Below are 15,546 nucleotides of genomic sequence, written 5' to 3'. Positions count from 1 at the left end.
ACACTTAAAGACTCCAAAGTGGGTTTATTTCTAAGTGGGCACACAAACAGAATGACAACTGGAAAGTGCGAACGTGGGGGGCTCGGCCGTCTCAAGGTGGTCCTCTCTCAACGGCCTGGGCGAGCTGCTTAAACGCAGAGAAGGCGGCACTTTGTGGAAATTCCTCAATAAAATCTCTGCCTTCTTCCAAGCTGTGGCTCAGGTGAGGGTCCAGGGGGATACAACCTGGGAGGGAAGAGAAGGAAAAAAAACACAAATTTCCTCATCCGGACCACCGACTCCTGCCGAGGACAGCAGTGGTGGGAGTGAAGCGCCTGTGGGACGGTAGGTGGCTTTGCCGTCTTCGTTTGTTAAGGACGTCGGGGTCCCTGAAGCAAAGGCGCAGGACGAGGACCCCACATGCTGCCTGACCTAACCATGAACTTTAGTGGAGTGGCACCACGAGAGGGACGTACTTACCCAAAAAGCGCACCCCACAGACTTTTGCCAGCTCTTCTCCTCCTCCTTTAGAGAAGACATTTGAACATTCCTGGCAAAATAAGAAAAGCAGGAGTTAGCGGTGGGCAGAGTTCATGTCTTCACATCAATGGTGGCAAAACGATGCGACAGTCGATGCCCGAGCTTTGTGCCACCAGTTAACTGTTGGGTACAAAAGATGACACAAATCGATTAGTGGGGGTTGGGGTGCAGGGGTGGATGGTAAAGACCGAAGGAGAAGGCAGCAGCCAGTCAGGCTGGCAAGCCACTGTGGGCGTCGCACATGTGCCACTGAGAACATTTTAACGGGCACACCAGTCATGAGGGGAATGGCCAGCAGGTTGTGGAGCTGCTCCTGATTTGTGGGTTTGCCACCTTGAGGCCTGCTTACTGCACGTCACCTCTCTGACCAACTGTCACAGGGGTCACCTTCTAACACAGGCCTCCGCGAGTGCCAGGCTGCAGGTTTGCCTTTCTTCTTGTTCAGCACTCGTCAAACGGTGTTGGCCGCCGTGCCACTGCTTCCATCTGGATGGACATTCAGAAATGGCTGCTAACTGCTGAACGTCTCTGCCACTTCACCCTCACTGCTCCCTTTATAGCGCAAAAAAGTGACAATCGGTAAAGAACAGCACGGGCGCAGACGACATGCTGTAGTGTGCAGGGGGTCCGGTGACACTCAGATTCACACTGGGGAGGGACGGCGAGGACCCACCAAGGCCCACCTCGCACACACACACACACGCACAGACGACTTGACAGCAAATCAAGTCACCGAAACGCCAACAGCTGACCCAACGATAAACTCGAATGAGGATGAAGTGGAATGGAAGACGTTGAGATGACAAGCCGGGGAGCCGTAATAAGCTGGGAGTCCCGATGCGGTCTGGGGGGGCACGCCGATGGCCGGTCCGACACCACGCACAGGACCCTCCACATCCTTACAGAGCAGACGAGCCAAACGGGTGAACACCAACAACGGGGGGTCCTTTGCTGGCCTTTCTCGTCCCCATTGTGGACGTCCAATCAGAGCGATACCCTCGGGGCAGCTGGGAAACGGAGTCCAGCAGCCACTTCAGGGCCAACGAACACGAAAATGAGCCGAGTATTCATAGAACACCAACGGCGAACAAGACGAGCAACGTCTGACCTGCCATGAAGGCGGCAGGAATCGGGACAGGAGTCCACAAGTCAGTGCGCATCGACGACCTCGCGGACCTCCCTCGGGTTTAGCGGCCCTTCTGCCGCCCCTCTTTCTTCGTGTGTCGTTGTTATAGATCGACATGAGCAGGAGACTGATGGCGCCGCTCTGCTTTGCACCCGTGTCTGTACGAGCGGTCACTAACTGTCAGCAGCAGGAGCATTAAGCCTCCACCTCCGTGAACTTCGACTCCTCAACAGTAGAAAACAAGATGGCGCAACCTGAGGCCTCACCCACGGCCGTCACGTGGACGTCCGAGTCTTGTTAAGCTTGGCCTTCAAACTCCGACGCCCTGTCTCTGAGGAGGTGCACTTTGGCTTCTGAACCCACAGGAAACCCGACTTACCTCGCAGTGTGGGCACACAAAGCCACTCATATTTTCGACGATGCCGAGGATGCGCAGCCCCGTCTTCCTACAAAACGTTATCTCCCGCCTGACGTCTCCCGTGGACACAGCCTGAAACGACAACACCAAGGACAAGCACGATCAGAAGGTCACGTCTACAGGTAACAGGAATGCTCGCCCCCTTGGCGTGATGCCCTTGAGTCACGACGGCGTATTTACTTCAGTTTAACAGACGTTTTCTGGGCTCACCAAGGCCAATCGTCTGTCCCCTTTGTGAGACCCCCCCCCCGCATGTCTTCACCCCCTACAGCCCACCACAAGCCACAATCCCCTTCGTCTTGCATTTGTTACCTGAATGTTAATAAAAATGAGGTCTCAAGTAAACAAGTGACATGTCACAAAGTTCAGAAGCAATGGAGAGCACCGCACGCCCACGTCAGCTGCTTCAGGGTGGCACAAACACGATGGAGGAGGACCGGGAGGACACCGTGAAATGGGACTTACTAGGGTGCCTGGCCAAAGGAAAGGCGCTCCTTGGCATCGCTTCAGCTGGCACCCCCTGCTGGAGACATCCTTACACTAAAGTGGGGGAGCTTCGTCTTGAAACTGGCAACATGGCCCCAGTTAAGGGGGCTCTGCAGCGGCTCCATTGCTCCCTGAAGTTTCTAGAAGGCTCTACGTGTTGTTATTCAGGCCCATCTTAAGTAAAGGGGATCAAGGCCACGTGTGTCAGGAGGACTTTGGCTTGTGCCAAGGGAGGTGGCACAGCAATCAAACACCCCTTCCTAGCCCACTCTCGCCAAGTTTACCTGTGGCGTGGTGACCAGCAGAGCGCCATCGATGCTGTACCGCTGGAGACCCTCGACCATGGCAAGGTGCTCATCGGACGTCCCGGGGGGTGTGTCGATGATGAGGTAGTCCAGCTCACCCCATGCCACGCTGGAGATAAACTGCTTGATCAGAGCTGAAACCAACAAGAGAAGAGAAGTGAAAGTGAGAGCAGGCAGGGACTTCCGATCCTCTCCCGTTTTAAGAAGCCCCGTCGCCGTGCTGGACGGAGAGGCAATTCTGAAAATCAGGGACGCGGGCACCAAACGCAATGAGCAGTGAAGGCGAGATGGCAAAAGCCCAGTAAAGGGCTGCAGTGGGGCCACAGTACTGGGAAGAGGGCTCCACTGGCAGCGCGTTGGCAGGCTGGCCTCTTTATGACGTCAGGCTTGGAGACACGAGTGCTGGCATTGTACCAACTACACAGCGCTGTGTACCCTCCATGGCAACGTCATACCCGTTTAGTTAACAGTCTGACACCCCACCTTCTTAAAGTGAGGAAGAGCTCTCCCTTCATCAGCAGCGGCTCGCATCCTCAAACATGGTCACTGCCACCAAGTAGGAGAACGTCAACGCAGCAGTGGGATTGTGTCGGCTGACTGACCCTCCCGCTCCTCCGCCCCGTGTGTGCCCACAGCGGCTTTAAAGGCCTCTCAAGAAAGAAGTGCGCTGAGCAAAGTCACTCATTGGCATTACGTGGCCCATGTCCTTCAGAAGCAGAGCTCTCCAGGTGGAAGACGCCCGAACGCCGTGCCAAAGGACACCGATGGCAGCACCCCATTCCAAAGTCCATATCTGACCGTCTCTTCTGTGCCCAGCGGCTCCGTCACCCAGGTAGCACCCCGACCAGAATGGGCGATACTTGGCAGTCAGCGGGTGGTCTACCCGATTTTCTTCCGGCACTGCAGTGTCACGGCCGTCTGTCATTGCGACTCTTTTTGTCCTCACGGAGCGCGGAGGCCTGAACTTCTCGACGAGAGTCCAGCGGACGAGGCGGTTGGGGCAGACGCAGTCAAATGTGCCAAGCAAGCTTTTAGCCTTCTGCGTCGTTCATTTAAAAACGGCACCGATCAACAAGTCGGGTTTAGACAAAGTGACGCCGCCCTGGACAGGTAGGCCTGGCAAGACTGGAGTGCACTTCTATATTAGGAGAGTAAATGACAGAAGCCCCCTGCACGGGCATAAGTGGGAGTGAAACGTTGTGCTAGGGACACAGGTCCGCACACAGCTCCGGGGGTCGTCATAGTCCCTCGTCACCGTCACAAAAATCACACTCGAGGTGACAGGTGGCAGAGGGAGCCCTCCTTTGGTGACAACGCAAGTCGGGCAACAGACAAAGTCCGTCAGCTTCAGCAGGACCGGAGGACCACGGCCCAGAGCAGGAGTCACCGGGCCACCCACCGCCGAGGACACGGACGATGCAGACAAACTCAACGGGGGGCTTTGCTTTTCCACTTAAAGATTCAGATGTCGTGTGTGAACCTGCAACTGCTCCACCTCTGGGCACTCCTGGACACGGGCACCCGGCCACTTGTGCCAATCTGCATGCCAGTCAGTGGGGGCCGAGGCTCACCTGTCGTTGGCCTCGTTTGGTTCTTCAGATTCGGCTCTCAGTCTTTGGAGTTTTTTGCGTTCTCTTTAGTGAGTGGCCTTCAGGGTGGCTTTGCCCGCTTTTAGCTTTGTGTTTTGGCCTGCCGTATGCCACGGTGACTTGGTTTGACTTTTTGGATGATTTCTTAGATGTTGTTAATCTTCAGCTATGGTCGTCGCTGCCACTCCATGTTGAGTTGCTAAGCCACAACGGTGGCTTCTTGAGGTCTCACTGGAGCCCCAGGGGTTACAGTTGGAGTCATAGCGGCACACTTTGAATTCGGAAAGCCTGGCCAGTCGAGTTTCATTGGCTAAAGTGCAACAACCAAAAAGCACAATCTGCCCCTTTTAATGAACGTGATTTCACTCCAGCGTTTGTACACTTGCCACACGTGCCAGTGGTTGACGCGACCCTGAAGTGAGCCCCAGTCAAGTTTCTTTTCTAACAGATGAATTACAAGGAGGCTCCTGTGACCTAAAAGTGGCACTTCCTGTTTTTGACACGTCACCGAAAACCAATCGACGTCTTTCTACAAACATTTTGTGTGGCCCAAGGAAGCTTGCCAAGCACCGGAGGAGACAAATGCAGATCTCTTAGGAGACGCCAAGTGACGCACCAAGTGCTGTTGCTAGGAGACGGCGAATTCACGGATCAACACCAAATAAGCGGAGGCCTTATGAGTGAAGACTGAGCCCGAGCCTAGTGGACAAACGTGACATGGATGGATATCAGCACCAGCCATGTCACTTTATTATTGTGTGCCACCTGCCACTGGCACTGGCACTTCCTGCATTGGACGTGTACGATTTCAACCCCAGCGTACGTACCTGATGTGGACTTGATGTTTGTATCTGACTTGGCTACTGCTACTTCAATAAAGTCTCTCTCTCTAGCTAGCTATCACTGGGCATCCTAGACTGGCACCAAGCCCCCACGAGCGCCAGTTAGAAAACGCATGACATGTCGTACAATCATAAAGGGCTTCTGAGAAACAAACACAACACTACAGTAAGTGCAACACACACAGCACCACAGATGTCAAAGTATTTATACGAATCACGTAGCTTGATTTATAAAGTCTGGAAAGAAGAGCATGCTGGGATCTGAAAAGTTCACCAACGCTAAAGGGTCACACAAGTTAGCGTTGTGAGGAGCCTCTGATCCAAAAACCTTTGCAGGAGAGTTTGATGCCAAGTGTGGCGCCATTCTCACTCCCTCATGTTCAGGTAATGGGCAGAGGAAGACACGCTGGCAGAAAACGCCTCATCCCTTTGCCAGCTCTGTTTATGAGGAGTCTGGATGGCTTTGGGCTACGAGACAGCAGCGTTGTGAACGTTGTCATTTAGAGAGTGGCGGGCGACATCACGAATACAGACAGGCACTGAACCACTCAACAGGCCAAGAGTCCTCAGCATTGGGCAAGGCTGGGCGTCACTGCATACGGTGTCAAATGCCGTGCCCATATCCAGTAACAGGTGGCCCTCACATATCATTTGTCGCTCTCTCCAGAGTGGCACCACAAGAAACAGGACTGAAAACGCTCCGAAGGGCCATCGGCGGACTGATGATCCTCCCGTTGTTTGGAGAGCATGTGCTGCAGTGTTCATGAAAGGAATGGCAGATGAGAGTCAGGTCTGTACCCGCCGGCAGCACAAAGGGCAGGCCTAGGGCTGGCACTGAAATGGGCGCTTACACCAAGGCCACGAGAACACAACTTAGTGAACAATCAGCAGGCGTCGCTCTAGACAACTGGAGGCCCTGAACCCTGGAGAGCTGCAATTGTCCTAACTGAAATGTTCCGAGAAAGTGGAGTTTAATATTAAAGTCACTGACTGAGTCACTTGACCAAACACGGGCACCACCACCACCACCACCACCACCCTTTGGGTGACCAGTCCCAGATGTGATCATCACAATCGGCCTCTCTTAACCCAACACAGAGCGGCGTGGGCGTGCACGGCTTCGAGAGGAGCCCCCATTTAGGCGTCTTTTCAACTTCCACATACCGAGACCCTCGTAACAGCGAGGGACCGTCGTCTCACCCCAAGACCGAAGGCCAGAGTGGAGAGGAGCAAACATCACCGAGAAGTGACTGCTGACGGCGTCTGCCGACGACACTCCGGTTAACGAGCGCTGCTGGCCCATGAGGCAGGACAGAAACTGGAAGGAGCGACTCGCCGCCTCAACTGGTACCTTCAGAGGTCCTGAATGATTAATGAGGTGTCAGGTAGCCAAGGTGAGCGCCACTCCTTAAACACATCAGCCAGCACGCATGGAGCGGCCCGAGTGCCAAGACACCTGGTAGAAACATCTTTGTCAGCAGTGTCAGCATATTACATCATAGCAGAGGGGAGCAGACGTGACTGCCGAGGAGGAGGAGGGAACGGTCTGCCTCACAGCCTACAAGCAGCTCGAGTCATCGTCACAACAGCCCATCGACGGCCGTGTGGAGACATCTCGGTACTCTCACCCTGTGCAAAGTCCCAGCAATTACCTGCAGCAGCCGCAAGTCTTAACTGGCGTGAGCTCGGCTTTGACATTTTTGCTCACCCATCATGCCGCGTTTCTTGATATCAGGAAAACGGTTCATTTACGTTAGGTAGAATGCCCAGAGGGGACTGGGCCGGTGGTCTCATGGTCTGGAATCCCTACAGATTTGATTTTTTCTCCAGCCGTCTGGAGTTTTTTTGTTTTTTCTGTCCCCCCTGGCCATTGAACCTTACTCTTATTCGATGTTAATGTTGATTTATTTTGTTTTTCTTATTGTGTCTTTCATTTTTCTATTCTTTAATATGTAAAGCACTTTGAGCTACTGTTTGTATGAAAATGTGCTATAGAAATAAATGTTGTTGTTGTTGTTGTTGATAAGAACTGGAAATGAACGTCACAAAAACTAAATACGCAGTGTGCCCAGCAAAGCTTTCAGCCTAGAAATGAAATGTCCAGCTTGTGGACGCTCGACCTTAGGGTGCCCCCATCAAGCATCAAGACTGCAGACATGGCGCAGGGTTACTTTAATAAGCAGCTGAATAACTGGGAGACCTCAAATGTGGCCGGGGTGTAACCGTAGAGCGCCATTCACACTTAAATCTCTCGCCTTTTCTTGACAGCGGTGTTTAAGGGACCACGGAGTGAGGACATCTACAATGTGACTGATCCTTAGAATGCCAAGTGACTCACAAGGCCACGCCAAGTGTACCAGCGTACATACAGGCGCGGCTTTGCAGTATTTTCTGAATGCCATTCACACTCACACACACACACTCAGAGACCAAGGATCTGCGCCAGTCTCTGGAAGGTTGCCAGTTCTAATCCCCATTACTGCCAAAGAGGACCCTACTCTGCTGGGCCTTGAGCAAGGCCCTTAACCTGCAGTTGCTCCAGGGGTGCAGTACAATGGCGGACCCCAAAGGTATGCCGGAAACTAACAAACTTCTAATACAAGACATCCATCCGTCATCCACCCGCTATACCCGAAGTACAGGGTCACGTGTGGTCTGCTGGAGCCAATCCCAGCCAACACAGGATGCAAGGCAGGAAACAAACCCCGGGCAGGGCACCAGCCCACCGCAGTAATACAAGATATTGTACAAGGAAAAATAAAGAACAAAAAAAAAATAAAATGAAATAAAACCCGGGCCCTCTCCCAAGAGAGCGAGAATCTGAAGGTCAGAGGTGAGCACAATTCTGATTGTTACAGGGTCTGATTCGCTGCAGGTGGCATAAAACGAAGCTCAAGGAGACCTCCTGACATGCCAACCATTCACCACAAGACAACAACAGAATTGAGGACACGTGGAGCTGAACGCTTCTGAAGTAAATTGCTGTCAGTAGTGGCAGATGCCCCAGAACACTGGCATATCGTCGTTAAAGTTCTTGTAGGCCTCTGTTAACTACGTCTCCAGTCTCGCTGTTCCTGTTCCATCCCTTCTTCTGCAGTCAGAGGAGCTCAGCACTTCCATCGCTACAACAGAGGTCGGCCTTTCCTATCCTGTCTTGGACTTGTCTGAACTCCACACGCCCAGGTGACGTTTACGGTGGCCAGACCTTGGTGACATGGCCCCATCCTGGCCTTCTCACTGCCACTGCTTACTTTCCACAGGACAGAGAGGGTGCAGAGGGGTTTTGACCAGCCGCTGCTGTTTCGCGCCAGAGTGGAGGGGCACCGCGTCCCAGAGTACGAGGCAGGGACTGCGGGCTGTCATCAAGTTCACACATTTTCACAAATTGTCTAAATCCACCTTTCACAAGCTTTAATGAAGCTGCCATACGGCCACTGCCAAAAGAAAGCCAAAGTGCTGGGCATGAACAGCTAACAGCACAGGGGGCACATCACCAAACCCCCCGCATTTGAAGACGTCACTAATAGGCCACGTGTGGAAATGAAGGAAAGGTGCTAAACAGCCTAAAAAAATAAAAGAAACATCCACTGCGCCACTAAACTGGTACCCCGCCAGCTTTGGGAACTTGTTGGCTCAGTTAGCCACTGGCAAGGCCAATCTAGATGCGTCTCCATTCATTTTCTAACTTTCATGTTCCAGCTACAAGCACCTTGTCAGGGACAGCAGTTAAAGTGACAACTCTTACATACGGCAGGTGAAAACCCCAAACCTCTGACCTTCTTACCAAGCAGATGGAACGATTCTGGAAGAGAGACCCGTACAGGCGTTTACTCAAGCGATGCCAGGGAGGAGTGACAGCGCCAAGGCACAGCAGGTACTCCGACTACAACGCATTATGGCAGGCAGGACACACCCGCTCCATTACGCCCTTCTTCCATTTCGACTGGCACACTGTGCCCTGCTGCTACGGAATGGCATGCAGCTTCTCGCTTGTGTCCGGTGCTGCACGGGAAGGCTCCAAATTCATGGACTCGGGCCTTAATCTGAGACGTATCGTGTTTACTGCAAGACATTCAAGCTGCACTTCAGACTCACCTTCTTCTGCCTGGTTCACCAGTTAAGTACGGGACGCCATTTTCACGCATCCAGCACTGGGAAAGCAAAACATGAAATGATCCTAAAGTGCCATACCTGTCTTTTTGGGGCCCCTCCAAACCACAGCATCATTAACATTCTCTAGCAGGAAGCCGATGGACATCAAGGCGATGGTCCTCTCTCTGTCGGCATATACAGGAACCCAGCCCGCATCACACTGATGGACGTCCTTGGTCTGCAGGTTCAGCATACGAGGGATGCTCGGGCCACACAAATCAATGTCCAAGATTCCCACCTTTCAACAAGAATGACAAGACAGACAGCACATCAGGGTGAAGGGAGGATGGCGGGACCACCAAAACACTGAACTGTGAAGATGCTTGGTCTTCAGTTCAGATAGCATCGTCCACCGCTGCCTCCATGAACACCAGGTTTGATTAAGGAGATGCACACAACGCTGCGTAAAATGAATGCTACAAATACAAAGAATGCAGGGGTCTGCAAATCTCGTAGGTCCGTATTTTATTCATAAGAGAACACAGAAAACATGTCATACTGTACATTGAAAGGGAGACATGAAAAATAGGAGCTCATTTGAATTTGATGGGCAGTAACACGTCTCTAAAAAAGCTGGGAAAGTAAGTGGGACTAAAAAGGAAGAGCTGAAGGAACATTCTGGAACTGATGCAGTTAATTGGCGACTGGGTATAAAAGGAGAGGCAGAGTCTCCCCGAAGCAGAGATGGGCAGAGGCTCCCCAATCTTAGAATCACATACTGTAAAAGTGTGAAGACTTTGAATATCGCATCGTCCACAGCACATAATATTATCATTAAAAGGGCCTGGAGAAGGGACAAGGCCGAAAATCAAAACTGGATGGCCTCACTGCATGGGCTCAGGAAGACTTCCAGAAATCACTGGCTGTGAACACAGTCCGCTGTCAGCAAAACGCCTTCCTGTCATCCGAGGGAACAAAAAGAAATGACACGCAGCTAAATGTGGTGAGTAGGGTGGGTGGTTCAGGGTTGTCATACCGTTTCAATAACAATCGTTTCTGCAACACTTTTTTCAAGAAGAAAACAAAATTTCACTGCCACGCGTTGCTCACGATAATCGGCCATCGTAAAAAAACGACGCTTGCACAAAAGTACTTTTACAAAATTCTCTGAACACAAACACAACCTTCTAGACTGATGGCACTTGGCAGACTGACTCGTGAGGAGTGTAACTAGATCGCCCTAGCCCTAGCAAACCCGCTGAAGTGTAAGTAAGCGCTGCCAATCTCAGCAGAGAACAAGGGGGCCAAAGGAGAACGTTAACATCCGGGTCTAAACGGAACTGAAGGCCATCGTAATGGTTTACGTAGTTCTATGGCTCAGTTATTGGAGTTAAAATAACGAGCCTTGCTGCCTTCTTTGAATAAAGTGGAAAACTGGAAGTGAATGACTTTAAACACCTGTCAATAAAATATTTCAACAGTGCATTCTGTTCAATAAAATGAATGATTTCTCTCTTCATGTTCTTGCACGATAAGAAACCCCCTAATTTTGTGCATGTTTAAGCCGACATGAGGATGTCCAAAAACAGCAAAGGGTCAAGCTTCCCTCAAGGACAGGCCCACCATGCTGTGTGGATTTGGCCAAACGACAATTCAAACTTCAGAATCAGGAGCTTCCAACTCTGACCTGCTACTCGTATGGATGCTCCGGACACACAACAACCCAAAAACCGAAGAGAACCCTTTTGGAGCCAAGCCTACAGGTGAGAGTCGCCAGACAACACCCATAGGCCCACATAAGCAGCATGGAGCTGCCACACAGGCAGGGTGAAGGGGAGCAATGCTCAAATACTCTACATCTTGACAATGGAGGCCAGCTCATGTGACGTGGTACGCAGCTTCACTGGCGGCTGATGACAAGTTCTGCCTAAATATAGTCGGGCTCAACTGTCTGAAAAAGACTGGACATGGAAACAGACGAGCGTCGACTGAGAAGTGTCAACCTCACCCCAGAGGACAGCAGAGGCCAAGGGGAGTTGGGGGGGATAAAGAAAAGAGGAGGTACACAGTCGACACTTGTGCCAGTGCATAACAGAGTCACTTCAGTGACATTGTCATCTACAGAAATGAGAGTACGGTGAATGTGCCCAACAACTATTAGACACACTGCTGTAGACCTGGCACTCAAACGGGTGCCCCCTTCTGACTCTGCGGTCACAGCAAAAGACTTCAATACTCACGTGAAGAGGACGGTGATAACAGGAAAGGAGTGATTGGGAGGAACAGCCTTCATGATCTCAAACCAAGAGGATTGTGATTGGATTTCTATGCTTCCTGCATGTTTGAGCAAAAAGTCATTCGTTTGTGGAGCTTGGTTTTGAGGTAAAGGTCAATGATTGACTTTGCAATCATGCACTGTGATTGGTGCCCATATGCTCTGGACACTTGAGTAAAGAGAGATACTGAGCTGTCACTGGAGACTGACGAAGTGTCCAATGAACAGACCTTGGACATCCAAAGCGTAGTGAGAGCATGCTGGGAACAGCTAGTAGGTATTGTTAGTCACGACAAGTTCACCTCCCACCTCCAAAAGTACTTCTGCTGAATCACTTGAGGATATCAGGGATGTGTAGCCTGGATGGACCCAAGGTCAGAGATACTGGGCCATCTTTCTGCCATCTGTGGCACATTGATAGACTCCATCCCTTGCCACTATCCTCCTACTGCTCATTTGTCAATGTCTTTTCTGGATGAAGCGATCAGAAAATGTTCAAAATCCTACTTGCCAGTGTTCTGAACAGCAGCCAAGTATGACAAATGAATGTCCCTCAACTGGCCCCAGTCTTCTTTAATGGCATTGTGACACGTCTACAATTCTACCGATTTACTCTGAAAGCTCTGAACTCCAACGCCTCAGATTACGTGTCATCATTATGCCACACCTGGTCCAGCACGCTTCTACCTTCCCACTTTCTATCTTCTGATATCTCTGGGAGGATGTGTTGGTTGTGAATATCAGATCCAATTTAAAACACACACCTTTGCTCATTATTTCATTCATCTACACCTGTACCGTTTTTCCAACTTTGGGTGGCACTATGTCCATCTTTATTAAGCTTTCTGTTGTGTGGGTGTGGAGTTTTCACCAGCTACTCCACTTTCTTCTGACATAGCAAAGACATGTTGTTCTGTGACTCTAAGGTGGTCGCGTAGACTGGCCTGTGAACGACTAGCGCGTCACCTAAAATCCCTTCCAGCTTTCCCCCAGTGACGCTGGATTAAGTGGACTTAGTTAATGGATGGAATGGGGGTGTACCACCCTAACATTACTGTTCAAGACTTCTGAAATAATTCACACAGGCTAATCACAAATACAGCACTGATCTTTTCTGGTTTTTTTTTATTTTTTTTTTAATACAGTGAAGACACTGTGACGTTGACTCCCCTTACATATCTTTAATGACTTGATCCCCCCAAACCCCTTTTACCCAATTGCTTTCTCACACTTTCTAAGAGAACCAAGGAGGCCACTTACCTTCTTGCCAGCCTGCCTCAAAGACAGTGCTAACTGAACAGTCACCGTACTTTTGCCAACACCTCCCTTCCCTGACAGCACAACCACAATATGCTTAACAGAGGAGAGGTTGTCCTTATCTGTGGGAGGAAACACATTAGAAAAGATGTCAAATAAAACAATGACCAAATAACACAAACACCTCAGCACATTCGCAGAGTCGCTGGCCTCAAAAGGTTATAACACATTAGGTACACGGCTTACGCTGTGCCCTCTGTCAATGGCCATCCTCCGTATTGGGCGCACCATGGCAGAGGGCTGCGCCTGTAAAATACGGCTAAAGCTCAGCGCACCACAGGACACCGCTTCAAGGTACGAGAACGGTCACATACTCATCTGCAGCAACCTGCACCGAGCGCAGTAAAAGTCACCATAAGAGAGGACGAGGACTCAAGAGGTCATCACAACTGGTCATCTTCTCGTCTCGGGAAGCAACAGAGGTGTGCGTGGCAGGACTCAGGAGGCCAGAGACAGAATGAGACGCCCACCACGTCCACCGATGCTCCCTTCAGATGTTATAAAGCAGAGAAGCGGACATGAAGGACACTTGGCCTCTGTTACTGGAAGTGAAATCACCTTGCCCAAGTGACATCGCAAGGCACCCAGGAGAAAGAGCTCTCTCAGAGGCAATCGGCGAGGGAATCTGTCCATCCTCTTCCTCTCAGATAATAAGGACACCAGCTTATGTGGTTTAAGAGGAAGGCTTGGGGTCTTGTTCTATCAGTCACACTCACACAAGAGGGAACACAGTAGGAATGAAAACTGAGCAATGTTATAATGGAAAAATTGGCAAGGCAGTGGAAAGAAAATCAGCAGACTACAATGTCACGCATTGACATGTTATTTCCACCAAGAAATGCATTCAAAGAAGAAGAAGAAGTAGAAGTAATGTACAGGAAACTACGAAATAGCAGCAATATAAGGAACTAGGCACTAACCGAGTCCAGGAAATTAATCAGATTGTCTCACGTTAGAAATTTACAAAAAAGCCGACAGCAGCTCTCGCTGTCTGACTGAAGTGCTAATCAATAGAAGACATGAATTTTCACACTTAAAAGTTTAAAGGTAAAAATAATCTACAGGCTCCTTCTAAAGAGTGACCTGTAAAAATACAACTTGTCCTTGAACTCACTAGCACACACAAAAGCCTGTAGAGTATTCATCTTCTCACTGCTCAATGAATGGTACACACGTGACATTGGCCAAGGACAGGAAGCTCTAACATGTGAACGCACAGAACATTTCCATTGGGGACATTAAGTGAATGAGAGTTCCACCAAGTTGGGGGTTTTTGGTTGTTTGTTTCTCTCTCTATGACAAGAATGGGTCTGCCATGATAGACAATACACTTTGAAAACTATGGAATCATTTGATGAGGGGACATGGACAACCCAAGCTCAAACTGTCCCTCTATTGCTAACTGCCAACTAAAGTAGTCACTGCTAAGGGCATCTCCACACGTGTGCACTCTTAACAGGACAGACAAAAGGTGCAAGTCTGGAAAAGTCCCGTCCTGTTCTGGGATTTGATTAAAAACATCCTAACCCTCAACTGAAAGGTGCTACCGAAAAGCCTAAACTGAAAAAAATCAAATGCTGCCAGGCCAGGCTCCGACCACCCGTACCCTGAACTGAGTTAAGCAGGCACGAGAATGTCACGTCGTGTCCCTCCCTCCGTTTCACTGTCCCATGGTAAGGAGTCTTCAAGGTGGCTGCGGCTGTTTATTTTCAGAATTTCTGTAGTAGACATTTTCGGGGATTAGGAAGAACATGTGCCTTTCTTGGATTAAAACAGTCCCAAATAAAATGTATCGTTTAGAACTGTGCCAGCGGAATGGAAACGGCCGTTAAACCTGCAGCGGGCTTCAAGTCGAGTTGGCTGCCTCTTTGTCTCCACTCATCTGCGAACGATGGCTTCGTGCTATTTGTGCGGAGAGCGAGGGGTGGACGAGAGGAGAGATGCAAGTTCACCGCATTAGGACAGAGGAGGACATCACGCATCAGCACCTTTTAAAGCCAGCGTGATCCTCCTCAGGGCAACCACGTCGTCGTCATCATCATCATCGACCGCAAACAATGGGCCGATCAGATGACCACGTTAACACTGGCCTTGCGCTGTGTGTCTTGGCTGTTGTACTCCACGTACTTCCAATTTCTGTTTACCGCGACTATTCAGGGGACACTTTAGGTAGCAGATGAAAAAGAGACGAACGAGAAAACGATGAAGCCAACACAGCCTCACATGTCGATGGTGCGGCGTGACTGAAAACAACCAAAGTATCATTCAAGGTTGAATACTTTAAAGTTTCCATTAACATGAAGCATACACAACGCAACAAAAACAATTTACAAGCCGATTCCAGTCTACTTCCTCCAACTCTCAGTACTGTACCTACCCTCATCCCCCTCCATGTCGTCGACTCCGCCTGCTGCCCGCTCAAATGCTGGCGGATTTGACAACCAGTTGATCGGGCCAATTGCCCTGCGATTGCACCCGGAAAACAGGCAGCGCTTGGAGTGACGTCAAGATAAGCGGTCCAGTAAAAAGCAGCATAGCATGGAGTGGGCGGGTGTAAGAGACTGTAGTGACATCCTC

General features: G+C 50.4%; 1 protein-coding gene across 1 annotated transcript; it reads right to left on the bottom strand.

Moving 5' to 3' along the window:
• Positions 1 to 4: 4 nt before the first annotated feature.
• On the bottom strand, positions 5 to 15,448 carry nubp2 (nucleotide binding protein 2 (MinD homolog, E. coli)). Its single transcript, XM_039775095.1, has 7 exons — positions 15,347 to 15,448; positions 12,913 to 13,031; positions 9,477 to 9,675; positions 2,834 to 2,988; positions 2,025 to 2,135; positions 460 to 529; positions 5 to 225 (listed from the first exon to the last, which is right to left on the bottom strand). The coding sequence occupies exons 1-7, from the start codon at positions 15,360 to 15,362 to the stop codon at positions 92 to 94; spliced, it is 804 nt and encodes a 267-aa protein (XP_039631029.1). The 5' UTR covers positions 15,363 to 15,448; the 3' UTR covers positions 5 to 91.
• Between the last annotated feature and the right edge of the window lie 98 nt (positions 15,449 to 15,546).

The sequence above is a fragment of the Polypterus senegalus genome, chromosome 13 (assembly GCF_016835505.1).
Source record: "Polypterus senegalus isolate Bchr_013 chromosome 13, ASM1683550v1, whole genome shotgun sequence".
Taxonomy (NCBI): domain Eukaryota; kingdom Metazoa; phylum Chordata; class Cladistia; order Polypteriformes; family Polypteridae; genus Polypterus; species Polypterus senegalus.
Note: the sequence above shows the minus strand (reverse complement) of the source record. Positions and strands in the feature narration are given on the sequence as shown.